This window comes from Melitaea cinxia, chromosome 13, assembly GCF_905220565.1.
Source record: "Melitaea cinxia chromosome 13, ilMelCinx1.1, whole genome shotgun sequence".
Classification (NCBI taxonomy): Eukaryota; Metazoa; Arthropoda; class Insecta; order Lepidoptera; family Nymphalidae; genus Melitaea; species Melitaea cinxia.
The window spans coordinates 10,249,994-10,276,143 of record NC_059406.1 but is presented as its reverse complement, the minus strand read 5'-3'; the positions used below and the strand labels follow the sequence as shown (position 1 = coordinate 10,276,143).

Genomic DNA, 26,150 nt, shown 5'->3' with positions numbered 1-26,150 from the left:
GAAACGTTCTTTCAGATAGGAAGGGGTAAAGGGATTAATTAAAATAGAGTAAAGTAGATTAAGGATATGAGTATTCCTGCGAAGGCCAATTGGGAGCCACTTGAGTTTTTTGCGAAATTCCGAAATACGATCATATTTGCATAGTCTAAATATAAATCTTATACATAAATTCTGAATGCGCTCAAGCTTATTAAGCTGCTCTTCTGTAATGTCAAGATGGCAAGTATCAGCATAATCAAGAATTGATATTAGGAGACTATGTGCAAGAGCAATTTTAGTAAGAATGGGCAGAAGATTACGCAAAAATTGTGATGTTAAAGCTAAAATACTGAATATAGGGAACATTATTTAAACATTACCAAATTAATTAGATCTTGAATTAATCAAGTCAACAAAAAAGGTAAACAGAAAATATATTACTAAACTGTACTTGTACTATGTGGCTACGGTACTAAAGAATATAGCCACCCCCTCTCTTCCCGTGGGTGTCGTAAGAGGCGACTAAGGGATAACACAGTTTCGCTACCACCTTGGAACTTAAAAAGCCGACCGGTGGCGGGATAACCATCCAACTGCTGGCTTTGAAATACACAGGCCGAAGACGGGCAGCAGCGTCTTCGGTGCGACAAAGTCAGCCCTGCGGTCACCAACCTGCCTGCTCAGCGTGGAGACTACGGGCAAAACACATGAGTTCACGTTATTTTTGGCGTAAACTTGTGGAGGCCTATGTCCAGCAGTGGACTGTATAGGCTGTAATGATGATGATATTACTAAATCAGTTAACGCATGCAAGCTGCATGGACTGTTATTAAAGAATGCTATCATAATTATTTAATATTTTTGAGAGGACAATACATAAACGTACCATTACTTTATTCTTTATAAAGTGCAAGATAACTAAAACTGAGCAAAATGGATTTCAAATACAAATTTGATGAAGATAAAAGGTTCAGAAAGTTTAAATTACAAGTTAAAGATTAAAGGTTCAGAAGTCAACTTGTGTACCTACATGAATATTGCAAACTAAGATGTTTGTGAACCCTGCATCATGCGCAATTCCATTCCCACTTTCACCGAGCACACAAAATCCTTGTCGATTACTTAGATACCTTCTGTTTAGTTTATTAATTTCAGGGAGGAATTCTTGCTGTGTGGTTACGGCAGTAAGAATATAGCCACCGCCTCTGTTATCCGTTAATCGTAAGAGGTAATTAAGGGATAACACAGTTCCACTACTATTTTGGAACTTAAATAGCCGACCGATGGCGGGATAACCATCAAACTACTGGCTTTGAAATATACAGGTCGAAGACGGGCAGCAGCGTCTTCGGTGCGACAAAGCCAGCCCTGCAGTCACCAACCCGCCTGCTCAGCCTGGAAGCTATGGGCGGAACACATGAGTTCGCGCCATTTTTGGCGGGAACATGTGAAGGCCTATGTCCAGCAGTGGACTGTATTAGGCTGAAATGATAATGATGATGATGAGGGAGGAAAATAGAATAACGAAAAAGACACACTTTTTTCTTTTTAAATGAAGCTAACGAAAGTACTTAGTTGACGGATATAAAAAAATAAAGAGGAATTGAGATCCTCCTCTTTTTATTTAAGTCGGTAAAACAACAACAAACAAAGTAGGTGTTATGAATTTGCGGCAAAAACATGATGCACTAAACAAAAAGCTGTAACAGATCTTTTACATCAATTATAGATATTTATTATATCACTAGATTTCCGCTGCGGCTTCGACGACGTCGAAATTTTAGAAATATTTCACTTAACGAGAACATATCATTCTAATGGTGAAAGAATTTTTAAAAGTCGGTTTAGTTACTAAACATATATATATGTGTATATATACATGTATATGTGTCAATGTAAGTGTATGTATTTACCGCCGCGTTGGAGGACGCTTTCAAACTTCTGGACTGGAAAGGATTCGGCATCAACGTCAATGGCGATGGTGGACCAAAGATCTGGTCAGGGTCGCGGGAGGCCGCTGGATGCGTGCTGCGCAGGACCGATCGTCGTGTAAAGCATTAGGGGACCACAGCAGCTCTTGAGGTTATGCTTGACCTGGCACCGCTTGACTTGTTCATACAACAGGAGGCGGCTATGTCAGCTATCAGGCTGAAACACTTGGGCTTGTGGTGCAACCAGGAGGGTCCACACAATTGACTTTGGAGCAACCTTGTGAGCTATGAGCCACTATTTGCTGCTCCTTGTGATAGGATTCCCAAACAACATATTTTCGAAAGAAAGTACCATATACAACCGTTTGAGGCTGAAAGAGACCAATCCGGCATACGCGAGGTCCGCATCTACACGGATGGCTCCAAAATGGGGTCTGGCACCGGTGCCGGAGTGTACTCACAAGACCTCAATATCAACTTATCACTAACGCTGGGCCAACACAGCTCCATCTTTCAATGTGAGTGTGTTGCGATAACCCATGCAGCCACCGCCGTCCTGTCAAAAGGCATTAGGGATTGCAATATCCGTATTCTGTCAGACAGCATGGCCGTATTTAAAGCATTAGGGAGCAATTCGACCAACTCTAGTCTTATATACGAATGTTATCAAACCCTGGAAGTATTAGCCTCACATAATGAGGTAATCCTCCAGTGGATAAAAGGACATAGTGGATCGCACGGAAACGATGCTGCCGACGAGCTTGCAAGACAGGGGTCCAGTACAAAGGTTGCCGGCCCAACCATCCTATTGCCGCTACCATTTGGACAACTGCGCTCGTGGGTAAGGCAACATACACGTGCAAATCACAATGCCCTTTGGGCAAACCAAACCGGCTGTAGACAGTCCAAATTGATACTCACGGAAGTATCACCGCACCTAGCGTGCCGACTGCTCAGTCTTAAGCGCCTGGACATCAGAATAGTTGTTGGCAAGATTACCGGCCACATGGGACTTAATCACCAACTATTCATCATGAATGCAACAGACAGCCCTCTTTGCAGGGGCTGTCTGGCTGCTGAAGAAACAGCCGCCCACGTAATCCTGGAATGCGAGGGAGTGGCCGCACACCAGGCTACCATCCTTAGGGAAATAAGGAAGCTCCGAGAAGCCTGTGAACGCCCCAGGAGGCTTCTGAGCTTCTGGAAGGAGCTGGGCTGGCTGAACTAGTCAGCCCACTTTTCACGCATAATGGACCACCTTTGCGTCTAAATGCGGAAAATCGAGCCCAATACAAAACAAAACAAAACAAAAAGCATTAGGGGAGGCTTATGTTCAGCAGTGGGCGTCCGTGAGCTGATATGATGAAGTGTATGTATTTATACTTGTAAGTGTAATATATTACAGTTATTTAGCTTTTTTCTTTATATTACATATGATGATAATAAAACAATGAAGTGAATACATAAAACTCATACTAGTTTTTTTAATAGGAGCCCAGAATTAATAACAAGAATGAACATAAAGTAAACATACAGGTTACAAAACTTAACAGTTTTATAAAATTTACCAAAGGAATTTTATTTTTCTTTATTTTAATTTGTTGATTTTAATAGTTTTGACAACCTTTTACCTATGAGTTTGGGGTAAGTTTTTGTTTTGATTAAAAATTCTTTTGATTGATGTGTAACCGCACCATTATCTAGCTGAAATTTACATAACATGTGAAGAGGTTCAACTAGTTGTTGTCGGTAAATTGAGTTTCTTTCTAACTGTGACAGTGCTTCGGCAGCTGTCTCCAGTGTACTTAAACAGCCTTCAGTCGGCTGGGTCCTGATGATATAATTGCTAGCATTTGAAACGGTTAGCTTCACTTGTTTAATGATGTGTAAAATAGGGCTTGATGCGTAAATAGCTTTAGCTTGTGGCCATGTTCCATCTATTAATACAATATTATAAAAAGTGGCTTCATAGTCTAGATCCTTAATATCGATGGCAGCTTTACTGGGGTATAAAAGTAATGTATTAGGATGAAGAAGAATTTCTTCTAAGTTTTCATGCTTAGGTTGAGGAAATTTTTTTCCTTTGAATATAAGGCACTTATTTTCTGCTAGACCAAGTTGCAACATGGGTGCAGTTCGAAGACACCTCTTTTCTTCAGCTGGGTGTTGGAGCAAAATAATTTTACTCTCAGGATTTAGTCGCTCTGGTGGCAGTGCTGAACACCAACACACCACTGATGGTCTCCTTGAAAAGGAAAAAGAAATTATACTTTTATTCTTTACACATTGCCTACATCTAACTCTGATTTTTTTAAACTTACTTGCAATTTTCACATAACTCTCGCATTACAGGTGGATCAGCTGGAATGTTAGACAAATCTTCCCATGCTTCTAGCTCTTCCATTACTTAGATATATTATTTAAAATATATTCAAAAGTGTTATTCTAGTCATATGAGATACGAAAAATTAAATTATAAAAATTAATAGTGTCGTTTAACGTATGAGTGCACAAAATAATTACACGTTACGAGTATCCTTGCCCATTTTAGTATCGTAATAAAATTAGAAACGATTTGTAATATACAGGTGTTACAAATATATTTATCATCGATTAACTTTTTCTTACACCACGGTTTACTACATTTTTTATAACTAAATTCTATTATTATGAAATACAATGAATTTAATTTATTAAAAAGATATTTAAAATTATAACGCTACGTCGTAAAACAATTAATTATACTATTAAATTATTAATAAGGTTGTCATAGTGTATCGGTTATTCAGTCAGTTTTTCGGTCAGTTTAAGTATGTTTTTCAGTCAGTTTAAGTATGTTTTTAGGAAACAAATTACCAAAATAATTATTCTAAGGTCGAAACTAGATGAGAAATCAAATGAGATCAAAGTACTAGATTTCTGTATGTATTACTATACTCTGTGGTACTAGATCAAGACTAGATGTCAAACTAACTTTAATAGATTATAATATTGTCGATTGTCGATGGGCGTGTTCCACCTACGGCCCACAACGCCCACGACTGCTGAAATTGCCGTTCCATTCCAAGTTCCAACTTCCGTTGTGGGTGAATTTTATAACGTGGAACGCTTATTTGGGCGAAGTCGACGCTGTCAGGTGTCAGCTGTGTGCTCGCAATATGGCGGCATGGTGAAAATATGCAGCTGTGACCTGAGGGGATTGTGAGTGAATATTTTTTTTTTTTACATTATTTACTTGTCTAAATATATTGTATATGTTTAGATAAAACTGTACACCTAAACCGTCTACATATATACCATTTCCTCTACCCAAAGTTGGCCTTGAAGAGATCACTCATTAGCGATAAGGTCGCCTTTTGTACTTATCTCTTGTTTTTATTTTTGTAATTTTGCTCACTCTTGGTGTACAATAAAGAGTTTTTATTATTATTATTATCATTTTGTGTGAATTGGAGTTATACTTAATTCAACATGGATTTCCGAAAATTCATCGTTGCGTTTTTGCCGAATCGAATGAGAGATAACATTCACAATTTGACATTGACAATTGGTTTTTTAAAATTCCCGATCGCGGGCCTTAGGTGGAACGATAGAATGGGCGTCGCGATCGTTACGGATGCTTAGTGGAACACGGCCGATGTCGATTTGTCGAATGTCATTTTTTTAACCGACTTCAGAAAAGGAGGAGGTTACTCAATTCGACCATATATGTATATATATATATATATATATATATTTAATCTATATAATGTGTTTTATGTGTATGTTCGGGGATAACTTCGTCGTTTATGAACCGATTTTAATAATTCTTTTTTCGTTTGGTACCATGATAAGGAAACTAGGATTTGATGATGGGATCCCAGAGAAATCAAGGGAAACCCTCGAAAATCCGCATAACTTTTTACTGGGTGTACCGATTTTGATGATTTTTAATTTAATCGAAAACCGATGTTTATCATATGGTCACATTTAAATTTCATCGAGATCTGAGTACAACTTTTGAAGTAATCTTTGATAATACGTATTTACTTGACTATTTTTTCGTCTACGTACGTTGTATAATGTATTAAGTACTTGTCGATGTAATTAAAGTCGTTTTTTTTTTTCGTTTTCCAGCAAACATATTTTTTTCTGTTTCAATTATCCCTATCAAGGGATAGGCAAAGGTACTAAGCTCTACGACCCCGTCTGATGTGTTTTGTCCACTAAAATTGTTTAACAATATATAAATGGCCATCTAGCCATGTCTTTTGTTAAATTTGTCTTTTAATCATAAAATATCGATCGTTTCTAGGGTTCCGCACCTCAAAAGAAAGAAACGGAATCCTTATAGGATCACTTTGTTGCCCATCTGTCTGATAAAATCTCGAAGTCCGAGTTTGTCTAGATATCACCAATAGTACTCGAAAATATTTTATTAGGATTATAAGTTTGAACATTTCTAATTGCTGGATAGGGGGTTCTTGCCTATTTTTAAATGTTGAGTAGTCTGTCGATAAAAATTAATCTTGGTATGACAATTTTTTTGGTGTTGAAAAAAATATGATCAATGTTTTATCTTCTTCTCTCTCTTACCGTTCTCGTTACGGTTAATTGTTATCGTTACCTATAAAAGTAGAGAAATTATAACAATCGTACAATATATGAAAAAGGCAGATTAAATTTATAATTTACGGCCATTTTTCGTTCGCATATTTGTGTTTTATTTTGGGAAACAATGATGTAATATGAAATAAGCTTGTAAAGTTCGTTTATTATTATTATTATTTTTTGAGATAACCTCTCTGAATAAGTTTTTTATTATCAACTGAATTCAAGTATCATAAGATATTGATGAACAAGTATTCTATTGATGAAAAATAAATTTTATTTATTAATACTTTATTGCACAATACATTAAAGAATTCAACAAAAGGCGGGCTTAATGCTTGAAGCATTCTCTACCAGCCCACCTTAGGACGTACAAGAGCAGAGGTTTGTAGGTATGCAAAATCGGGTATTAGTAAAATTCAGATAAAGAAGAAAATGGGGGGAAATATAAAGTAACGTTAGTGGCTTAGTATATACATGAGCAAATAAATTCATATATATATATATATATGTATATATATATATATATACCATAAAAATATAAACATACATAAACAGATACAACCTTGCATACATACATACACATATACATACATACATACATAAATACATACATACAAACATATATACACACATACATACATAAATCTGGGGGCACTACCTATCTTTTCTCGAAGCGCTTCGTCGTTTTTTTGCACCCTCATAACTTGGGTTTGGATTATACCAGATAAACAAAATTCTGGGGATATGATGTCAATAGTAGACTTATTAAACATACAAAGTTTCAATTGCATAGCTCTTATACTTTAGATTTTATTGATATCTAAAAAGCCCGATTTCGTCACTCACTGATGATCATCAAAATTCTTAGAGTACTTCCTAAAGTCCCAGAAAGCTGGGTATGTAAGCTAGTATTAGTACACAAACAACAAAAAAAATTCTAAAAAAAATATAATTAAAAAAAATAAATAATAACTGTAAAGTAAAACTTTTTTTAAAATTTTTATAATTTTCATCCGTTTTTCACAAACATTCTGAATTTTCATATTTTTCAATAAATTCTGTCATTATGACTCGTCTAAAGGAGGCCATTGACGATCAGTTCAACTGATCAGTTTAACTGATCAGTTTTGCGCGCTCTCCGAAATTTGATCGTGAGTGTAGAACGCGCGTCACGCCGAACTAGAATTGTTGATAAAATATCGATATATCGAAATATCGATATTTATTACTAATACTTTTTTGGACGATATATCGATGATTCGATATTGAAATTTAAACATCGACACTCGATATTTTGAAGTAAAACTTCTTTACGCACACTTGACTTGGGAAGTAAGCTAAGGACACATTAGTTAGTGAAAGTAGAAAGAGAGACAGACTTATGTTTCGTAACGCTTCGTTTTTTTAAAAGTAAATTTTTATTATTTTATTTTTTCTCGTCAATTATTTAAACTAGAACATAATGATAAGTTTATTACGTTCTAGTTTAATCCACTAACTTCTTCTAATCTACTGAACTTTATTTACACTACATTATTTTTTTAACCGACTTCCAAAAAAGGAGGAGGTTCTCATTCGACTGTATTTTTTTTAAATATGTATGTTACTTTAGAACTTTTGACTGGGTGGACCGATTTCGACAATTTTTTTTAATCGAAAGGTGTTGCGTGTCATTTGGTCGCACTAAAATTTATTTAGGTTTAAAGAACTTTATTTTTCTCAAGAACATTACAGTTCACTTATGAGTATTGTACATATAGATACTTTATTAAATATGTAACAAACAGTTCGACCGTATTTGTTTAAATAGGTAATGACTCAAAAAAGGGAAAGGTAGCAATAAAGAATCATGTTTATTTATTTGTTTACTACGAGTATTATGAATCATATTGTGAACACGGTTTAGTTTGTCTTTTTGTTTGATTGAAGGTAGTTGATAAATTAATGTGAATGTTTATGAGTGATTTTTTTGTTGTGATTGTATATGTGTATATATATTTTTGTTTATTTGTTATATTTATTCATTTGTGTTTTATGTTTATTTATCCATTACATTTTAAGTATAATTTTTTTTTTTTTTTATTTAATTTTTTTTATTTTTTATTTTTTATGTTTATTCATTTATGCTTTATGTTTATTTATACACATTATGTTTCAAGTATATATTTTTTTAATTTACTTTTGTATGTAGAAAGGTTTTCACATATTTTTATTTCATTTGGTAGTTTATTGTACCTCATGACACCATCATATAAAATGTTTCTTTTACCGTACCCTGTTCTTGGTGTAATGAGTTTCAGTTTGTGTGTATTTCTTAAGTTGTGTGTATACTCGCGTTTGATAAAAGCTGTCTGCATGCGGATGTGTCCAGATAAAATTTTTTTTATTAACATGCATATGTTTACAGTGTAAATTTGCTCAAGGTTAAGTATTTTAGTGGTTTTGTATAGCATAGAAGTAGGTGTTAGCTTGGGATATTGGAATAACACTTTAATAGCTTTATTTTGTGCACGTTGTAATGGCATGATATTCGTTTTAGCGGCGCTGCCCCAGACCTCTATTAAATATGTAAGTTTAGATTTTATAAGCGCATTGTACAGCATATATCGTATTTTAGGTGGTATACAAGAAGACATCCTCCGTAGCGCGCCAATGAATTGTGTAAGTTTACTTTTCAGGTGTTCTATGTGGGGTCGCCATGTCAATTTATCGTCCAAAATTAAGCCAAGGTACTTTTCTTGGTGTGATCTACGAAGAATTTCGTCGTTAATACGTAATGATATATCGTCCGGTATTTTTTTATTTTTTGCACTGAAAATCATGTAAGAACTTTTCTTTTCGTTAACTGTTAGTAGATTACATTGACACCAAATGCTGTATTGGCGTAGATCTTGCTGTGCTTGTTTGACCAATTCTGTTAGGTTCTTTCCGAAGTAAAAAAGACATGTATCGTCAGCATATAGTGTAATATGTCCAGTTAGATTGATATTAGTTACATTATTGACGTAAATTAGAAATAATAATGGTCCTATTACGGATCCCTGGGGAATACCGCAGGTTAAACGTTGGGGATTGCTTGTGTAGCCTGGTGTACCGATTTTAACAACTTGTGTTCGAGTTTCTAAGTATGATTGAAATATGTCGTAAGCAGGTCCGGATAACCCTAAATTTTTTAACTTAGCTAACAGTAAGGAGTGACTAACGGTATCGAAAGCTTTCTGAAGGTCGATGAAGATACCCAGACAAAAGTTTTTTTTATCAATCTCTGTATTTATTTTCGTTATTAAATCAATTACTGCTGATACCGTTCCGGATTTTTGACGGAAACCGTATTGTTGCGTAGAAAGGAAACTTAAACTCTCCAAGTGATTTGAGATCCAACAACTGCTTTTGGAGTTATATCTAATAATGCGTTTTTATTTGACTACTTTTTCATCGACCTACGTTGTATTACACCGCATAACTGTTTACTGCGTGTACCGATTTTGATGATTTTTAATTTAATCGAAAGCTGTTGTTTATCATGCAGTTATATTTAAATTTCGTCGAGATCTGATTGATTACAACTTTTGGAGTTATCTTTGATCACGCGAATTTACTTGACTATTTTTTTGTCTACCTACGTTGTATTACTTGTCGATGTAATTGAAGTCGGTTTGTTTTCGTTTGCGAGCAAATACTATTATTTTCTTTTAGTTTAGTTATTTATATACTAGCTTCTACCCGCGGTTTCGCTCGCTTTGAAGCCATTAAATAAGTAGAGAGATCTTATTTTTCGTAAAATATATATATTTTTATATAAAGTATTGTTAAGGACACACAAATAAACTAGCGCCATCTAGCGGCAACCATTGAAACCACGCAAATACAGAGACCGCATGAAACTCTCTACTCAATACTAGATGGCGTTAGAGGTACTACTGTGGAACTATATAGAAGTATAGTCTCGAAAACCGGGTACATGCGCGAACTTTCCAGAATGATCTGGGCCTCGTCTCGGCCGATATAAATAGCCGTAGCGAGGCGAACCAGTACAGTTCAGTTTGAGCGATCTTCGAGGCGACTTCAAGAGTAAAAACTAGTGATCAAGAGTGGTACCAGCGAAACCTACGACATTGGCTACGACTGAGGACATCGTGAGTGCTTAGTGTTTGAACTTAGTGCTTAGTGTTTAAACCTAGTGCTTTGTGTTGGACCTAGTGCTAGTGAATAAAGTCTTGAAAAGAGTCAGCAGGTCTTTCTCTCCAAATCCTTCGAACCCTAACACGTAACAGTATTCTATGTAGGTCTGATACCTCCAAGAATATATGTACAAAGTTTCATGATGATCAGTTAAGTAGTTTTTGCGTGAAAGAGTAACAAACAAACACATTCACATTTATAATATTAGAAGTAATTGTCCTTAAACGAAATGTAATTTTCGTAGGCGCTTCTCCACGCAGATAAAAAGAAACAACTTCATCGTTATGGAACAGACATGAAAATTTGATATTACTCTTGAAAAATTTGTCTAATGACTTTTTGTCACAATTTTTGTTACCAACATACCTGCTGAATTAAAGCAGTAAGCAGTAGTAATTAAAGCAGTAAGTCATTAAATGCACTAAAAATTTGGATTGATAGTAAACATTTCACTCTAGTACTATCGGAAATAGCTGTTGAATATTATTTCATCAAAAAACAAAAAATAAAGCTGTTAAATATTCGATTTCTTTTGCTACCTCTATAGCATTTGAACGAATTACTTCTATAATCAATCTTTTAGTGCCTAATAATCGTAATAGTCAAACAACTGCGCATATAAAACAACGATTATTTTTAAAAACTCTTACTGAATATTGGTACACATTATTGTTTTATTAAAACTGAACAATAATTACTTAGAAGCTTACATTTTAATACACTTATAATTTAATTTGTTTTACAAATATACTGAATTATAAACTGTGTAAATTATTTTAGAGCCGACTTACGTTTGTTTTTTTTTTTTTTTTTTTTTTAAACAAAGGCGATTAAATCAAATCGAAAAAATATCGATATATCGATATTTTAAAAAATATCAACAGCCCGACGCCCAACTGCCCGTATGTGTGTAATCGTCGTTCCAACCAATCGCGTCTTTTTGCTCGCAGCGTCCGAGGTGATTGAGAGTGCACTAGTGTAGTTTATGTATTTAAAATGTCGGCGACGGTGTCCCTTAAGGTGGTTTTGCCTTACATACTAGTATTGATATCAAAGAAGGAACAATAAATTAAACAAAATCAAATATCTCCTCAGGAATACAGTCATCCTGTTCACCGTCCGAAGTTTCAGCATCATGGCCTGATAGAGCTAGACCCTTTTTAAAATAATGTAACTCTGGAATTTCTGGCCGCTGCTCACAGAAGTGTTTTTTAATAGTTTATTAACATCGTCAAGCTTATCTTGTTTGTGACACTATGATTTATTCTGTCAGGTAATATTTGTGATATTTTTTTACCTCTTTTTGTAATGGGTAAAATTTGACTTATGTCATTTCTGTATGATACTTCACCACGTACCAGAATTTTTCGCGTCACCTTTTCAATAATTATGCGCTTGCATTTACTTATTTGGAAGTGTAGATGCGGTGTGTTTTTAAGCACATTCTTGCATGCTTCTTCTGCACAGGACCTGTAAGAAAAAAAAAACTGATTAACACAAGAAAGTCGGAATATTTAGTCCGGTTAAAATTCCACTACATTAAAATCTTCCGAATTAAAAAACGCTGTTTAATTTGGAAAGATAAAAACAGTTCGGCCCTGTTCGACGTCGTACGTCGCTGTCCGGAGGTACGGTCTTGTTATGAAAAAAATCTTATATTACGAATCAAACTTACCGATTTTGTTTGTTTTTCTTTATGATATCACTTACACTGTTCTTCTGCTTCTTTTTTGCTAAGTCAGGAGGAACAACTTTTATTAAATTTTCCATAATTACAATAAATACAAGGATCACGGTTAGTTCAAGCACGTGGAATAAACAAAAATGGCGGCCATGACAGAGTAAAGACGACTTGTGATTGGCTGTAATGGACTTGGGCTTGTATGATTTGGAATTCGTGTGTGACTTAGGTGGTATTGAAAAAATTTATCGATTGTCGCCCTTAATTTCTTTAGGAAGTCGAGGATTTAGACTGGACTGATCTAAAACGAAAAGAATCGTATTTTTTTGCTGAATCGAAAAAATAAATAAAACCTCAAATGGCCGGTACTGGACTTGGGCGAGTTTGACATCTATCGACACAAATAAAGTTCAGTAGATTAGGAGAAGTTAGTGGATTAAGCTAGAACATAATAAACTTATTATTATGTTCTAGTTTAAATAATTGACGAGAAAAAATAAAATAATAAAAAATTACTTAAAAAAAACGAAGCGTTACGAAAAATAAGTCTGTCTCTCTTTCTGCTTTCAAATGTGTCCCTCTCAACTTCTGTTTGCCTCGCCTGATCACACTTTTCGTAATACTCTCATATCATCTCTCATCGTAACACACTAATACTTTTTTGGTCGATATATCGTCCAAAAAAGTATTAGTAATAAATATCGATATTTCGATATATCGATATTTTATCAACAATCAAGATGGATTTACGTGGCGCGTCGTCAGTTATAACTCTGGAGCGATGGTTCTACACTCACAATCAAATTTCGGAGAGCGCGCAAAACTGATCAGTTGAACTGATCGTCAATGGCCCCTTTACAATCAGCTTTTTATTTAAGAAAAAAAAAAAAAATAACTTGGTTTTTAGAAAATAACATACTGTTACGAACACAAAGAAACTAGCTCCATGTAGCGGCAACTATTGAAACCACACAAAGACAAAGACAACATGAAACCCTGTACTCAATACTAGATGGCGCTAGAGGAACTACAGTGGAACTATATAGAGGTATAGTCTCGAAAACCGGGTACATGCGCGAACTTTCCAGAACGGTCTGGGCCTTGTCTCGGCCGATATAAATAGCCGCAGGGAGGCGAGCGAGTTCAAAGTGAGGTAGGGCACAGCAGGAATTTCCTGCTCAACATATGGAGCAGCCCGACTGGGGTAGTACCTCGACCTTACAGAAGACCACAGCTAAATAATACTGTTTTCAAGCAGTATTGTGTTCCTGTTGGTGAGTAAGGTGACCAGAGCTCCTGGGGGGATTGGGGATTGGGTCGGCAACGCGCTTTCGATGGTTCTGGTATTGTAGGCGTCTATAGGCTACGTTAATCTTTTACCATCAGGTGAGCCGTACGCTTGTTTGCCGACCTAGTGATATAAAAAAAAAGTGAAAACTAGTGATCAAGAGTGATACCAGCGAAACCTACGACATTGGTTACGACTTAGGACATCGTTAGTGCTTAGTGTTTGAACCTAGTGCTTAGTGGTTGAACCTAGTGCTTTGTGTTGGACCTAGTGCTAGTAAATAAAGTCTCCAAAAGAGTCAGCAGGTCTTTCTCTCCAAATCCTTCGAAACTTAACACATAACAACTGGTGGCAGAAGTGGGATTTGGAGATGCCATTGACTCCGAGAGAGGACTTCATGGAGGGCGTCAAGACAAGGGCAAAACGAGCTGCGGAGGGCACAACGAGCTGCGGAGGCCACACCCACTGGGGACCAAGCTCCACCCACTGTGGGCCAAGCCCCGCCCACTGACCCCGCCTATCATGCCAGACCCACTGACCACGCCCCGCAGGCCCCGCCGACTCGGGCTCAGGCCCCGCCCACTCAGGATCAGGTCCCGCCCACTCGGGCTCAGGCCCCGTCTACTAGGGCTCAGGCCTCGCCCACTTTGTCTCACCGTAGCTTCTACAAACCCTCAAGAGGCTCTTAAATTAAGAAGTTTAATTGAATTAATGTAGCTGCAAAGGGCTGAAATTCGTAGTGCTTTGCGAGTATCACAAGAGCAAACAAGTTTCAAATTGCAAGAATTACAAGGGCAAACGAGTTTCAAATTGCAAGAATCACAAGAACAACAAAAGGCTGAAATTCGTGGTGCTTATTATAAGAGCAACAAAAAGAACTCCAAGAAAAAACGCTTTGGGCTGTAAAAGATGTTAGTGACGTGGTGACTAAGCTTCGAAGAGATGTCGACGTAGTGGAAGAACGAGTTACCGGGTTAGGAGTGGATGTTGAAAATGTGAAAACCGGCCTCACTGAACTACAGAAGAAAGTAGTGCGCCTTAGTGAAACCACGGGAGTCGCGATGTCTAGTGGAAGTACCGGAGTGGCGCAAGGACCAAGAGTGAAAGTGCCTCCATATGACGGCACTACTCCGTGGAACGCTTATCGTCAACAATTCCAGATGGTTGCTACTGCTAACGGATAGACGGAAGAGCAATGCCAGGCCGCTCTCACTGTTGCGCTCAGAGGGCAAGCTTTGTCGGTTCTGGAAGTACTGCCACACACAGGAAACGGGTTGCAAGATTTGATGGAGGCACTTGAATCCCGATACGGGGAGCGACACCTGGAGCACGTGTTCCGTGCTCAACTGCGTGACAGAGTCCAAGGCTCAGGAGAAGAACTACAACAATGGGCGTTGGAAATTGAGAAACTCGTCAGAAAGGCACACCCAGGAGTAGACACCAAGATGGTAGACACGAATATTGTTCAAGCATTTGTCGACGGAATCAAAGACCTGGAGGTCAGAGCTGCAGTGAGGCTTCGTCACCATACCTCGTTAAAGGAAGCATAAGCGCATGCTTTGGAGGTCGAGGTTGTTCGCCATGACATACGGCAGACCCATAAGATCCGCGAGGTCTCTGAGGAAGTCAAGGAGGTTAAGGCTCCTACGAAGAAAAGCTCTGGAGTCATGTGCTGCAAGTGCGGCGAAAGGGGCCATCTTCAACTCAACTGCCCGCAGAAGGAGACCCAGATAGCAAGGATGAAAAGGATCGAGGAACAAATAGAGGAGCTGAAGAAACAAGGGGCTTCGTCCCCTGCCCGAGAGCAGGGAAACGAATAAAAGCCAGGACTAAGGGGCGAGTACTGGCTGACGCGGAGGAAGCCCCAATAACGTCTTGCGATTCAGGGTACTATTAACGGGTCGGATTGCAAAATTACTCTAGACACAGGAGCCTCTAGAACAATAGTGAACCCAAAGCTGGTAAAAGCCGCAAGGGAACACAAGAGGAGAATTAACTGTCGGCTTTTTACGGCCTCCGGTCAGCCAATACCCGTCCTGGGAGAAATGTCAGTTACGATGTATGTAGGGGGTCCTCATACTCTCATAACGTTATCGTGGTTGAGATTATGAATGATTGCATCTTGGGATTGGATTTCATGAAGGAACACAACTGCAGAATTAATGTCACTGACGGAGTTTTCAAATGTGGTGAAGAAGAAATCTTCATTTGTTATTCATTAATCGATTTTTTTTTTGTAATTCTCGTATTGCTGTTAATGGTTGTAATAGTTAACGGGTCCTTCACTGTAAATACTTTTTTCTTCTTTATCTCTTTTTTCGTCACCATCTCTTTGGTTATTTTCTTCCATTTAAAATAGGCAAATTAGAGTCATTAGATAATTCTTTATAGTTTAATACCTTATCTTTACAGGCAATGCACTCTCTCAATAAACATTTCGTGTTCCTGGCTACACAGCATAAATGTGAGACTAATTCGTCCAAGTTTTTTCTCCTGAATAGATGCATTATACAGAGATTATGTTTGGTAAAAAATGAATAACTTACTTTTACATTTGTTTCTGAGAGTAATTTTTTGTGAAAACTTTCAATGGGGCAGTAAGATATCTTTTTTGCATTCGCCGCTTGTTTCTAGTTATGAATTATTTCTTACCCGTAGAAATAGTGCTCACAGCGTCATCATTATAAAAAGTTTCAATAGATTCTATCACTTGTTGGCGAAAAAAGTCGAAATTTAGTATCTTTTCTTGATCTCAATTTGGAAATAGCACTAGCACGAAAGTTCATTAATTTGTTTCTGTTTTGTGTCAACTCTTGTCTGGTATCCTCAGTCTGCGGGTTAGATGCGTTAAACTTGTCCAGAAGTGATTTCAAATACATTATTGTCTTTTTTTGATTTTTGTTAATTTTCTTCAGATTTTTTATATTGCTCGTCAATCATATTCTTTTCTTTAATTCTTGATATCGTATCTTCCTTTCTGCTTTTTGTAAATCTTCTTTTGTAGACAAACCAAAGGGACCTTCTGTAGTATTAGATTTTTCTTCAAATAATCTATCTCAACTTTATCTCATCTAACTTTAGTTGGAATTGCCTGTTTAAACCGGTCTCTATATTTTTTTGAATATTCTTTCCACTGTCTTCTCGCAATTTTCTCTGTTCACGTGGACTTCTTTCTGTGATAGATTTCTGTTTCCTTTCTTATTCCAAAATTTTCTTTCCAAATACGTAAGTATTTGCAGAGTCTTCAAGTCTTTTGCAGACCTTTTGTTGGGTTAAACGCTCTGCTTTTGTTTTAGCCATGATGTAACCTGCGTGAAAAAGAATCTAAATCAGTCTAATCAGTTTAAGTTAAAATAAAAATAAAACAATAATAAAATAAAAAATAACCAATTAGTTACAAAAGGTAAACTGAACAGATATTTTGAATATCATGCACTAGTATTGACTATTGTATTACATTATGTTCAAAATCAATGAGAAATTAAATATATTGCTCTGAATATATACTCAATTTTTTGCATCTTAATCATTAACCTCTACTATGTATCTTTAAATTCAATAGACATGACATTTTCCCAAAGAGCAACACGGAGGGGAATAGCCATGTACAGGCGTTCCCCTCTGTCAAGGTATAAGGCCAAATGGCCATATGCATATAATAAAACTAGTTGCAGCCGCACTGATCACAAGACTAAACCTAGTTGCGCGATTGAATCAATGTCCTTCAAAAAATGCCAAATTGTTCTGTTTTTTGCTGCAAAAAAAGATCTGCCACGTCAAATTTACTGAAACATGGCGTTACCTTTCATACGTAAGTATTTTTAACCACATTATTACTTGTATCCTTCTCTTAAATCTTTTTTAAACTTAAAAATTACAAATATTATCGGTCGTGTTGACTCAATTTGTTTACCAACACAGGCCGCTCGCGATCATACAATATGCGGATTGGTCGAGCGACTGATCGGAGTCTATTTCCGAGAAGTCACTGTCGCCGAGCGATAGTGTTGTTACCGGTTTGTTTGTAGATGGTTATCGATAAAAATGGCAAAGGCAAAAGAGGAGACAGACATTTTTGAGATTTTGATTTATTTAAAATATTATATTGCTAGCTTTTCTTAATAAACATAGTAATATAATAAAATTGCATTAAATTAAATATAAAACACGTATTATGAGTATTAATACATTTTACTAGAATAAGTTAATGTGAACGTCGACCATAATGTTTTATATAAAAATTTGGCAGGTTTTCTAAAAATCCAAATTTAAGGGATACATGGAAAAAAATGTAATAACAGATTAACCTGGACGCCTACAAAAAATATTTTAATTTGTTCAGATCATATCAATACCACTAACTTTCAAGTGTTGGCGAACAATAGAAGGATTAGTCGAGGGCACCAAACCTTTAAAATATAATATTGCTAGCTTTTTTTAATAAACATAGTTATATAATAAAATTGCATTAAATTAAATATAATACACGTATTATGAGTATTTTTTATTTATATTTATGTGTTATTTTATTTATATTTATGTGCTGTGTGGCTACGGCACTAAAGAATTTAGCCACCCCCTCTCTTCCCGTGGGTGTCGTAAGAGGCGACTAAGGGATAACAAGGTTCCACAACCATCTTGGAACTTAAGAAGCCGACCGATGGCGGAATAGCCATCCAACTGCTGGCTTTGGAATACACAGGCCGAAGACGGGCAGCAGCGTCTTTGGTGCGACAAAGCCAGTACTGCGGTCATCAACCCGCCTGCCCAGCGTGGTGACTATGGGCAAAACACATGAGTTCACGTTATTTTTGACGTAAACTTGTGGAGGCCTATGTCGAGCAGTGGATTGTATAGGCTGTAATGATTATGAGTATTAATACATTTTACTAGAATAAGTTAATGTGAACGTCGACCATAATGTTTTATATAAAAAGTTGGCAGGTTTTCTAAAAATCTAAATTTAAGGGATACATGGAAAAAAATGTAATAACAGATTAACCTGGACGCCTACAAAAAATATTGTAATTTGTTCAGATCATATCAATACCACTAACCTTCAAGTGTTGGCGAACAATAGAAGGATTAGTCGAGGGCACCAAACCAACACTAACGCCACACTGTTTTTGTCCCGTTTGTCCACGTTTTGTACCGTACACGTCAGCTTTATCAAAATGGTTTGAACAAATCACACTAGATGAGGATGGCTGTCGTTGTAGTTCATTTCAGCTCAGTCGCACAGCAGCTACCTATTCTATCTATCTCCTATTAAAATATTCGTTGGAAACCTAAAATCTTGATATTTAGTAGTAAAATATGAGTATCTAAGATTTTTATTTTTGTGTTACCCACATTAGGAATTCTAAACATTTTTGAATATCATATCAAAAATTGACCACCACGCGCCATTGGCGCCACGGTTCGCTTAAACCGAAAATTAAAAAAAGCATCGTTCCATAGCTTAATTGGCTAGAGCGCCGACACGGCAAGTCGGAAACGCGGGTTCGAACCCCGCTGGAGCGGTCAATTTTTGATATGATATTCAAAAATGTTTAAAATATGAGTAGTTAATTCACAAATTTAAACAGACACAAACGAGTTAAAAATTCATATTGACTTCAATTTAGGTAAAACATAAAATCACACGATAAAAAAAAAAAAACAATAATGATGTCCACTTTCTACTTAATTATTTTTCTATGACTGCCTACAATTTACTTACCCGCGTTTTCGGCTAATAGAAATAAGAATTACTGGTAACACTCCCTTGGTACGTCATTTCGGGGCATAGAAATTATAAGTTCCGAATAACCTCAATATTATTTTGGAATAACAAAAAATATAAAGTTTTGTATGTACTTACGTGTAAAACGATATTTCTTCAGACTTTTTGTTCACTTTGGTATTGTTTTTGCACCATTTAATTACAAAAGAACGGCATTTTATAGGCAAAGTTACTGTACGAGGCCCCGTGAGATACTAACGAAAATAAGGGTAGTTTGATGCATATGTGTGCGTGAGCGCGTGTGTTTACTTGAAGGAGCCGAGTTTTGTGGCTTCAGTAACAACAAAGGCCGCGCATTATCTACTTTTTTTACTTCATCTATGTATGTATGTTACTTCAGAACTTTTGACTGCGTGGACCGATTTTGATGATTTTTAATTTAATAGAAAGCTGATTTGTATCACTTTAAAAAACTTATTTCCCTAACCGAGTACTTGAATTTATCGATAATGCATATCGACAGTTGGTACAACCACGGCTGTGAGCAACTTGTCAGTGTAGTTGCGGCGTGTCATTATACTGTAGTGACATAGAATGTATCTATGTGTGTGTGAAAAATGTAAGTGTGAGTTCCGTAGTGACAGACGATTATTTTTGTGTGGGAATTAGGTAAAGTGTGCATGTGTGTAATTTCCCCCCGCAAAAAATGACAGACAGTTTTGTATCGGTAACAAACGCAATGGCTACTCCCCTCCGTGTTGCTCTATGCATTTTCCTCAAGAGAAATCATTCACCTCATCTAGAATTACACGATGAATGATGTTACAATATATGACAAAACAAAACGAAACGGAAAATTTATGTTTAAGAAAGCTAATGATTATTCAGTTTATATATATATATATATAATCACGCCTCTTTCCCGTAGGGGTAGGCAGAGACCACTTCTTTCCACTTGCTACGATCCTTAGATACTTGTTTCGCTTCATCCACTTTCATTATTCCCTTCATACATGCTCGTCGGTTTAGGGTACTCTTGACCTGGCCTTTTTTCAAGACGTCCCCGATTTGGTCTTGAAATGTCCGCCTAGGTCTACCCCTTCCAACACTTCCACTCACACTCGCCTTATACACTTTTTTCGTCAGTCGTTCTTCATTCATTCTCTCGACATGACCAAACCATCTCAGCATACCTTTCTCAATTTTTGTCACTACATCTTCTTTCAGACCACACCGTTTCTTTATCTCACTATTTCTCATACTGTCACTCAGTTTAACTCCTATCATACTTCTTAACGCTCTCATCTCAACTGCATTTATTCTGCTTTCATGTCTCTTCTGCCATACCCAACTTTCGCTTCCGTACATGAGTGTCGGAAGCAACACCCCCTCATGCACAGCCAAACGAGCCTTTTTAGACACCTTCCGACTGCTCATAAAGGAGTTCAAAGCTCCGTTCACCATGTTTCCTGCATTCACTCTTCTTTCAATATCACTCTCACACTTTCCATCTCTTGTAAACTTCGAACCCAGATACACAAACTCTTTCACCTGTTCAATTTCTTCATCTCCAATCACGATATTACAGTCTGTCACTACCTCATCTCTTTCAAACACCATCACTTTCGTCTTCTTTACATTCATCTTCATTCCCTTTCTAACAAAAGCTCCACTCATAGCAGTTACCATCTCCTGCAACTCCTCGGCCGAGGACGCAAGTAGTACTTGGTCATCAGCATAGAGAAGACATTTGACGAGTAACTCACCCATTCTCAACCCACTTTCACTCTCTTTTAACTCTGTCAAGCAATTGTCCATGAACAAGTTAAACAGCCACGGTGACGCTACACATCCCTGTCTAACACCTTTTTCGATATTAAACCATTCAGTGTATGCCCCGTTTATCCTCACACAAGCACTAGAATCCCTATAAAGAGATTGTAGTGCTCGCATGAGTGCGCCGCTCACACCGTACACGGACAATGCTGACCACAATTCATTCCTCACCACTCTATCATAGGCCTTTTCCAAAATTATTCAGTTTAGACTTTATTTATTACTTATAGAATAAAATAAAACGAAATTCGGGCAAACTAGTGAGTTTTATTTATTTAACGAATATAGTGTAAAAATATTGGAGAGGTAAATGATTTTTGGGACAATATTTCAAGTTTTTTTTATATTTTAGCATAATTATTTTATTATTTTGTTACTTGCAAGTTATAACTAAATGTATAAAGAATAATCTAAAGCCATTTTTACATAATGGAAGTTCTTTTTCTTTTTTGAGTTAAAAAGTGGAATCACACTCACAATTTGCTATTTTGAAAATCCACCCTAGTTTTTTTTTTATAAGAATGGGGGCAAACGAGCAGACGAAGTCATCTGATGTTAAACGGCTACCGTCGCCCATGGACATCTGCAACACAAGAGGAGTTACAGGTGCGTTGCAGGCCTTTAGGAAAAGATGCCTATAAACTCGACGCTTGAAAACCCCTAAATTATAGCGCTCGGGGAAAACCTCAGGAGGAAGGTCATTTCACAGCTTGCATGTACTTAAAGGTTCTAAATCCTCCGTGAGTTTGGGATCGTCGACAATGCGAATTGCCCGGCGTTGGATGGAGTCAAATGGGTGGAGTTGGTATTGAAACCTGCCCAAAGGTGCCCGTCAATACCAACCAATACTTTATATTTGTTAAAATAACTTCAACAAATAAAAAGTTTAAAAAATATATTCTTTTTTATATTTTTTACTTGATCTATGATGTCACTGACAGAACTAGAAATTATACAAAACTCGATTATTTACTTTATAACAAGTACAAAAAAAAAATATACACCAAGGAATATAATATAATAAAAAATATTAATTATCTGTACATAATTGTACAAGTTATAACAAAATAAAGTAGGTATATTTATAATATAGATCATTGACGCCATTTTGCGCCGCATTTGAACCTATTATTATGATAAGGTTCTCTTTCTTACACGAGCAATTTCCATAAGAGGGAAGGAACAAGTATCCGAATTCACTAGCTTTCTCCCTTTGTAGTTTTGTACCTACCTAAATTTTTATGCGAAAGATTTGTAAACATGGTGGCCAAGTAAAGTAAAATTTAAGTGCTTAGCTGATGTGATTCGTTTTTTTCGTGTATTATTGGAGAAAATCAAAGTGGTTAGTGATAATATTTATTAATAAATGTAGCGGGTCAAACTGTATAACCTATCGAGTAATATAGTTTTAATTTCAAGTATTTATGTAAACGTATACATTTATTTGGCGCCAACGTCGTAAAAACCGTTAAACCCAATATATTCTGATATAGTGCGTCAAGTTAAACTATATTAGCAATGTATCTAAAATTTTGTGCTTCTACTGTATGAAACCGAGTTTTTAGTTACATGGTGAAATAAAACTGGTCCAACGAGTGTCGTCAGATCTGTCATACGGACAAATTAGTATTGAAGTTGTAGGAGAAAAGTTGAGAAAACGATACAAATTTCTGGAAATCTGTATGTTTTCCAGTAATATTATTGTGTAGTAACGTAATCTACCTATATTTCAGATTACTGCTATGTATATGCATACCCTGTGAGTGAAATGAAGAAATACATTGTATTGTATTTTGGTACATCTTGACCAACCTTGAAGTAAGTACCTCATACATCTAGTAGCGTCATTAGATATTAATTCAGCTAGTTAACAGCCAAAAATTTGATGTCGAACGTATTTTAGTTGTATTAGGCAATATGAATACATTTGTTTTGGTAGTACTAAACAAGTGTCATGCATAACTGTTGGAAACATGAACTTATAATCCTTTTTTTTTTTCATGTTGATGACTAGAGATAAGACAAAACTAATAATTCTAATAACAACTTTTTTTGCAGTTTTAGCTTTGTATTTCTAATAACAAAAATAATTGTATATATGTAATTTACATGTATTTATTTTTTTGTTGCTCTAATAAGCTTCTTTGAAACTTTAGTTTCCAATAAGATTAAGTATTTTAATATTATACATGTTTGCATAATTATTATATATTTTTTGATTTTTAGTTTGAAATAATGACAATAATTGTGTGTATTTATTAGAACTAAACTACACCATTTGTTTGTTTATTTATTAATTAGTTTCCAATAGCCATTTGAATTCTGTGTTTTTAAAGTATTGGTTTTTTAGTTTCTAATCATTAAAAAAAAAAAGAAATTTATTTATTATTATAGTTGTCACAAAATAATTGGCACGTTTGGAAATTTGTCATCGTGACGTAAATAGCAAAGTAACCACTCTCTAACTCCATCTCCACTCTACAACTCGGTATTCGATACTCACGATAAATCGATTCAAGTTTGTATGAGTATTTGATCGATTTGATTATGTAAAGTGCATTTGATTAAAATTTTGATCAGATATTTAACTTAAACTTTAATATTGTAGGTAATTTGAAATATTACAATTTTACAAAAGGTCAATTTGTATTTATTTTAGATTTTTATATAGTTTTGCTAATGTTTAGACAAATTTTAATTTGTCTAAACATTAGCAAAACTATATTATATATTTTATTATAATGAAACATTTTTTTCAGATTTCATCGCAATTTATTAGATAAATCAAAATTTTATTTACGCCTTTGAGCACCAAGCTCATTTTTTCCTTAAAGATCACTGCGCAATATTTAATTACAATTAAAATCAAATAATGCTGGTGAAATTCAGTAATTAATTAATTACAGCACGCATTAAAAAAGAAAAGATAACGTGACTGTTTTTGAGACATTTCGTAATAATTATAAATTGCATGCTACTATAAAGTAAGCACGAAAAGAATACTCCCAATTTACCTATTCTATCATATTATTTAACGCGCCAAGAATTGTACGTGTTTTTTAAAACACGTTTTGTTATTGATAATTCTTTTATTGTTTCTTACAGTTTCGTACCAAGTTACGTTCTAGGGTATTTGTCAAATGTCAACACGGGCCTCTTATTTTGTGACGACTATAGTGGTTTTAGATTTTAGATTTTAAAAAAAATATATGTATAAATATTGTTACCATCAAATAGTTGAAAAAGTGTACACTGAATAATCACATTTCAAGGTATAGTTTGAGTCAAATTTTATAATGTACTTTAATAATAGTGAATAAATTGCTTATGTATTTATATCGAAAAAAATATTCAATAAAATTTGTTCCTGTGTGTTTTGTATTTAAATCATTACATGCTGATTCAAAAGGGTGTATAAAAAAACTTAAATATGATTTTTACTTTTTATTACGATAAAAACTACATAATTATACTAAGTATAATTGTGTAGGCTAATTAAGTTCATATGAACAAAAAAAATTCATAAGCAAGGATCATATTTATAACAGTTCAGTTGCTGTGACCACTGCACAAACCCATAGTGATATGAGTTCATTACTTTTTTTTTAAATTATTTTATATTTGTTTCAGAAATGGGCACAGAGGTGCCAAAAACTCAAGATTCAAGTGGTGATTCGGATTCAAACAGTGATTCCGAGGTTAGTTCAATAAATGAGTAAGAATGAGATTAGTATGTCAGTATATTATCTGTCTATTTGCATTGCAATTGCTTATATTTAAAATTATAAATATTATTGTATGTTATGACTTATTTTAACTGAGGTAGGGCACAGCAGGAAATTACCTGCCCAAAATATGGAGCAACCTGCCTAGGGTAGCACCTCGACCTTACAGAAGACCATAGCTAAATAATACTGTTGGTGAGAAAGGTGACCAGAGCTCCTGGGGAGGATTGGGGATAGGGTCGGCAACGCGCTTGTGATGCTTCTGGTATTGCAGGCGTCTACAAGCTATGATAATTGCTTAACATCAGGTGAGCCATAAGCTTGTTTGCCGACCTAGTTACATTAAAAAAAAATATGTATGTTTGTATAGAAAAATAAAATTAATAATTCAAACATAGATGTTTTGTTAATACTGTCTTTTATTTACTTCCAGAAAAGTACTTCCAGTGGATCATCAGGAAGTGACTGGGAATGTTCTGGTAATAAACAGAGCAACACGCGGAAACCGCACTTCTCGGTTACATCTTGTGACACTGGATTGAAGTTAAAAATTGCTGCAATTCCACCACGAAAATCAACACCTAAAAAAACTGTCAAGCCATCGGTTAAAAAGAAACCAAATGAGGTTTCGTCGAAGTCACCAAAAGATAAACCAGTGAAAAAACAAGTCTCTGAGAGCAGTTCAAGCTCGGATTCATGTAGTAAATGTTCTTCTGATTCATCGAGCGAAGATGATTTGCCTCTGAAAACTGTTAAGAAGAATTTGCCGTCTAAATGTTCACCACAAAAAACAAAATCAAAAAATATTATAAAAAGTGATAGTGATGAAGAAACTTGTGAGAAAGACTTAGCTAAAAGTAAGGAAAAGTCATGTTCTTTGAAGACTATTGTTAACGTGAAAAAGATTAAAAGTGATGAAACAAACAATGATACAAATGTGAAGAGAGGAGTGGGACGACCGCGCTCAAAGGTGAGTAGTGAAATTTATTTTAACACACGATAACGAACACGAAATTGACCATCTAACCAAATGACGTTCTTACTTTCAAAGCGTTCTTTTATCCAAGATGCATTTCTCCAGCGTTCGTTACATTTAGATACCAAGTTTCTTTGAATGTAAGAGACCACAGTAGCCATATCCTCTGGTGACAAATTGAAATTTTCTTGTAAGTAGTCTATATAGAAATATTATTCCCATTTATCAATAAAT

General features: G+C 35.7%; 2 protein-coding genes across 2 annotated transcripts; one reads left to right on the top strand and one right to left on the bottom strand.

Annotated features, from left to right (window-relative positions):
- Nucleotides 1-3,366: 3,366 nt before the first annotated feature.
- On the bottom strand, nucleotides 3,367-4,324 carry LOC123659065 (tRNA-uridine aminocarboxypropyltransferase 2). The gene is made up of 2 exons (XM_045594334.1): nucleotides 4,232-4,324; nucleotides 3,367-4,155 (listed from the first exon to the last, which is right to left on the bottom strand). Exons 1-2 carry the CDS (start codon nucleotides 4,312-4,314, stop codon nucleotides 3,504-3,506), a joined length of 735 nt encoding a protein of 244 aa, XP_045450290.1. The 5' UTR covers nucleotides 4,315-4,324; the 3' UTR covers nucleotides 3,367-3,503.
- Nucleotides 4,325-22,299: 17,975 nt separating this feature from the next.
- Nucleotides 22,300-25,943, top strand: LOC123658895 (nucleolar and coiled-body phosphoprotein 1-like). The gene is made up of 4 exons (XM_045594185.1): nucleotides 22,300-22,557; nucleotides 22,949-23,033; nucleotides 24,846-24,913; nucleotides 25,374-25,943. Exons 3-4 carry the CDS (start codon nucleotides 24,848-24,850, stop codon nucleotides 25,941-25,943), a joined length of 636 nt encoding a protein of 211 aa, XP_045450141.1. The 5' UTR covers nucleotides 22,300-22,557; nucleotides 22,949-23,033; nucleotides 24,846-24,847.
- The last annotated feature ends 207 nt before the right edge of the window (nucleotides 25,944-26,150 follow it).

Excerpts from the sequence above, each read along its gene's own strand:
- LOC123659065 (XM_045594334.1), bottom strand. The coding sequence starts at position 4,314 with ATGGAAGAGCTAGAAGCATGGGAAGATTTGTCTAACATTCCAGCTGAT. Across the intron at positions 4,156-4,231 it reads GAGTTATGTGAAAATTGCAA|GAGACCATCAGTGGTGTGTT; the intron begins GTAAGTTTAAAA and ends TTCCTTTTCAAG.
- LOC123658895 (XM_045594185.1), top strand. The coding sequence starts at position 24,848 with ATGGGCACAGAGGTGCCAAAAACTCAAGATTCAAGTGGTGATTCGGAT. Across the intron at positions 24,914-25,373 it reads ATTCAAACAGTGATTCCGAG|AAAAGTACTTCCAGTGGATC; the intron begins GTTAGTTCAATA and ends ATTTACTTCCAG.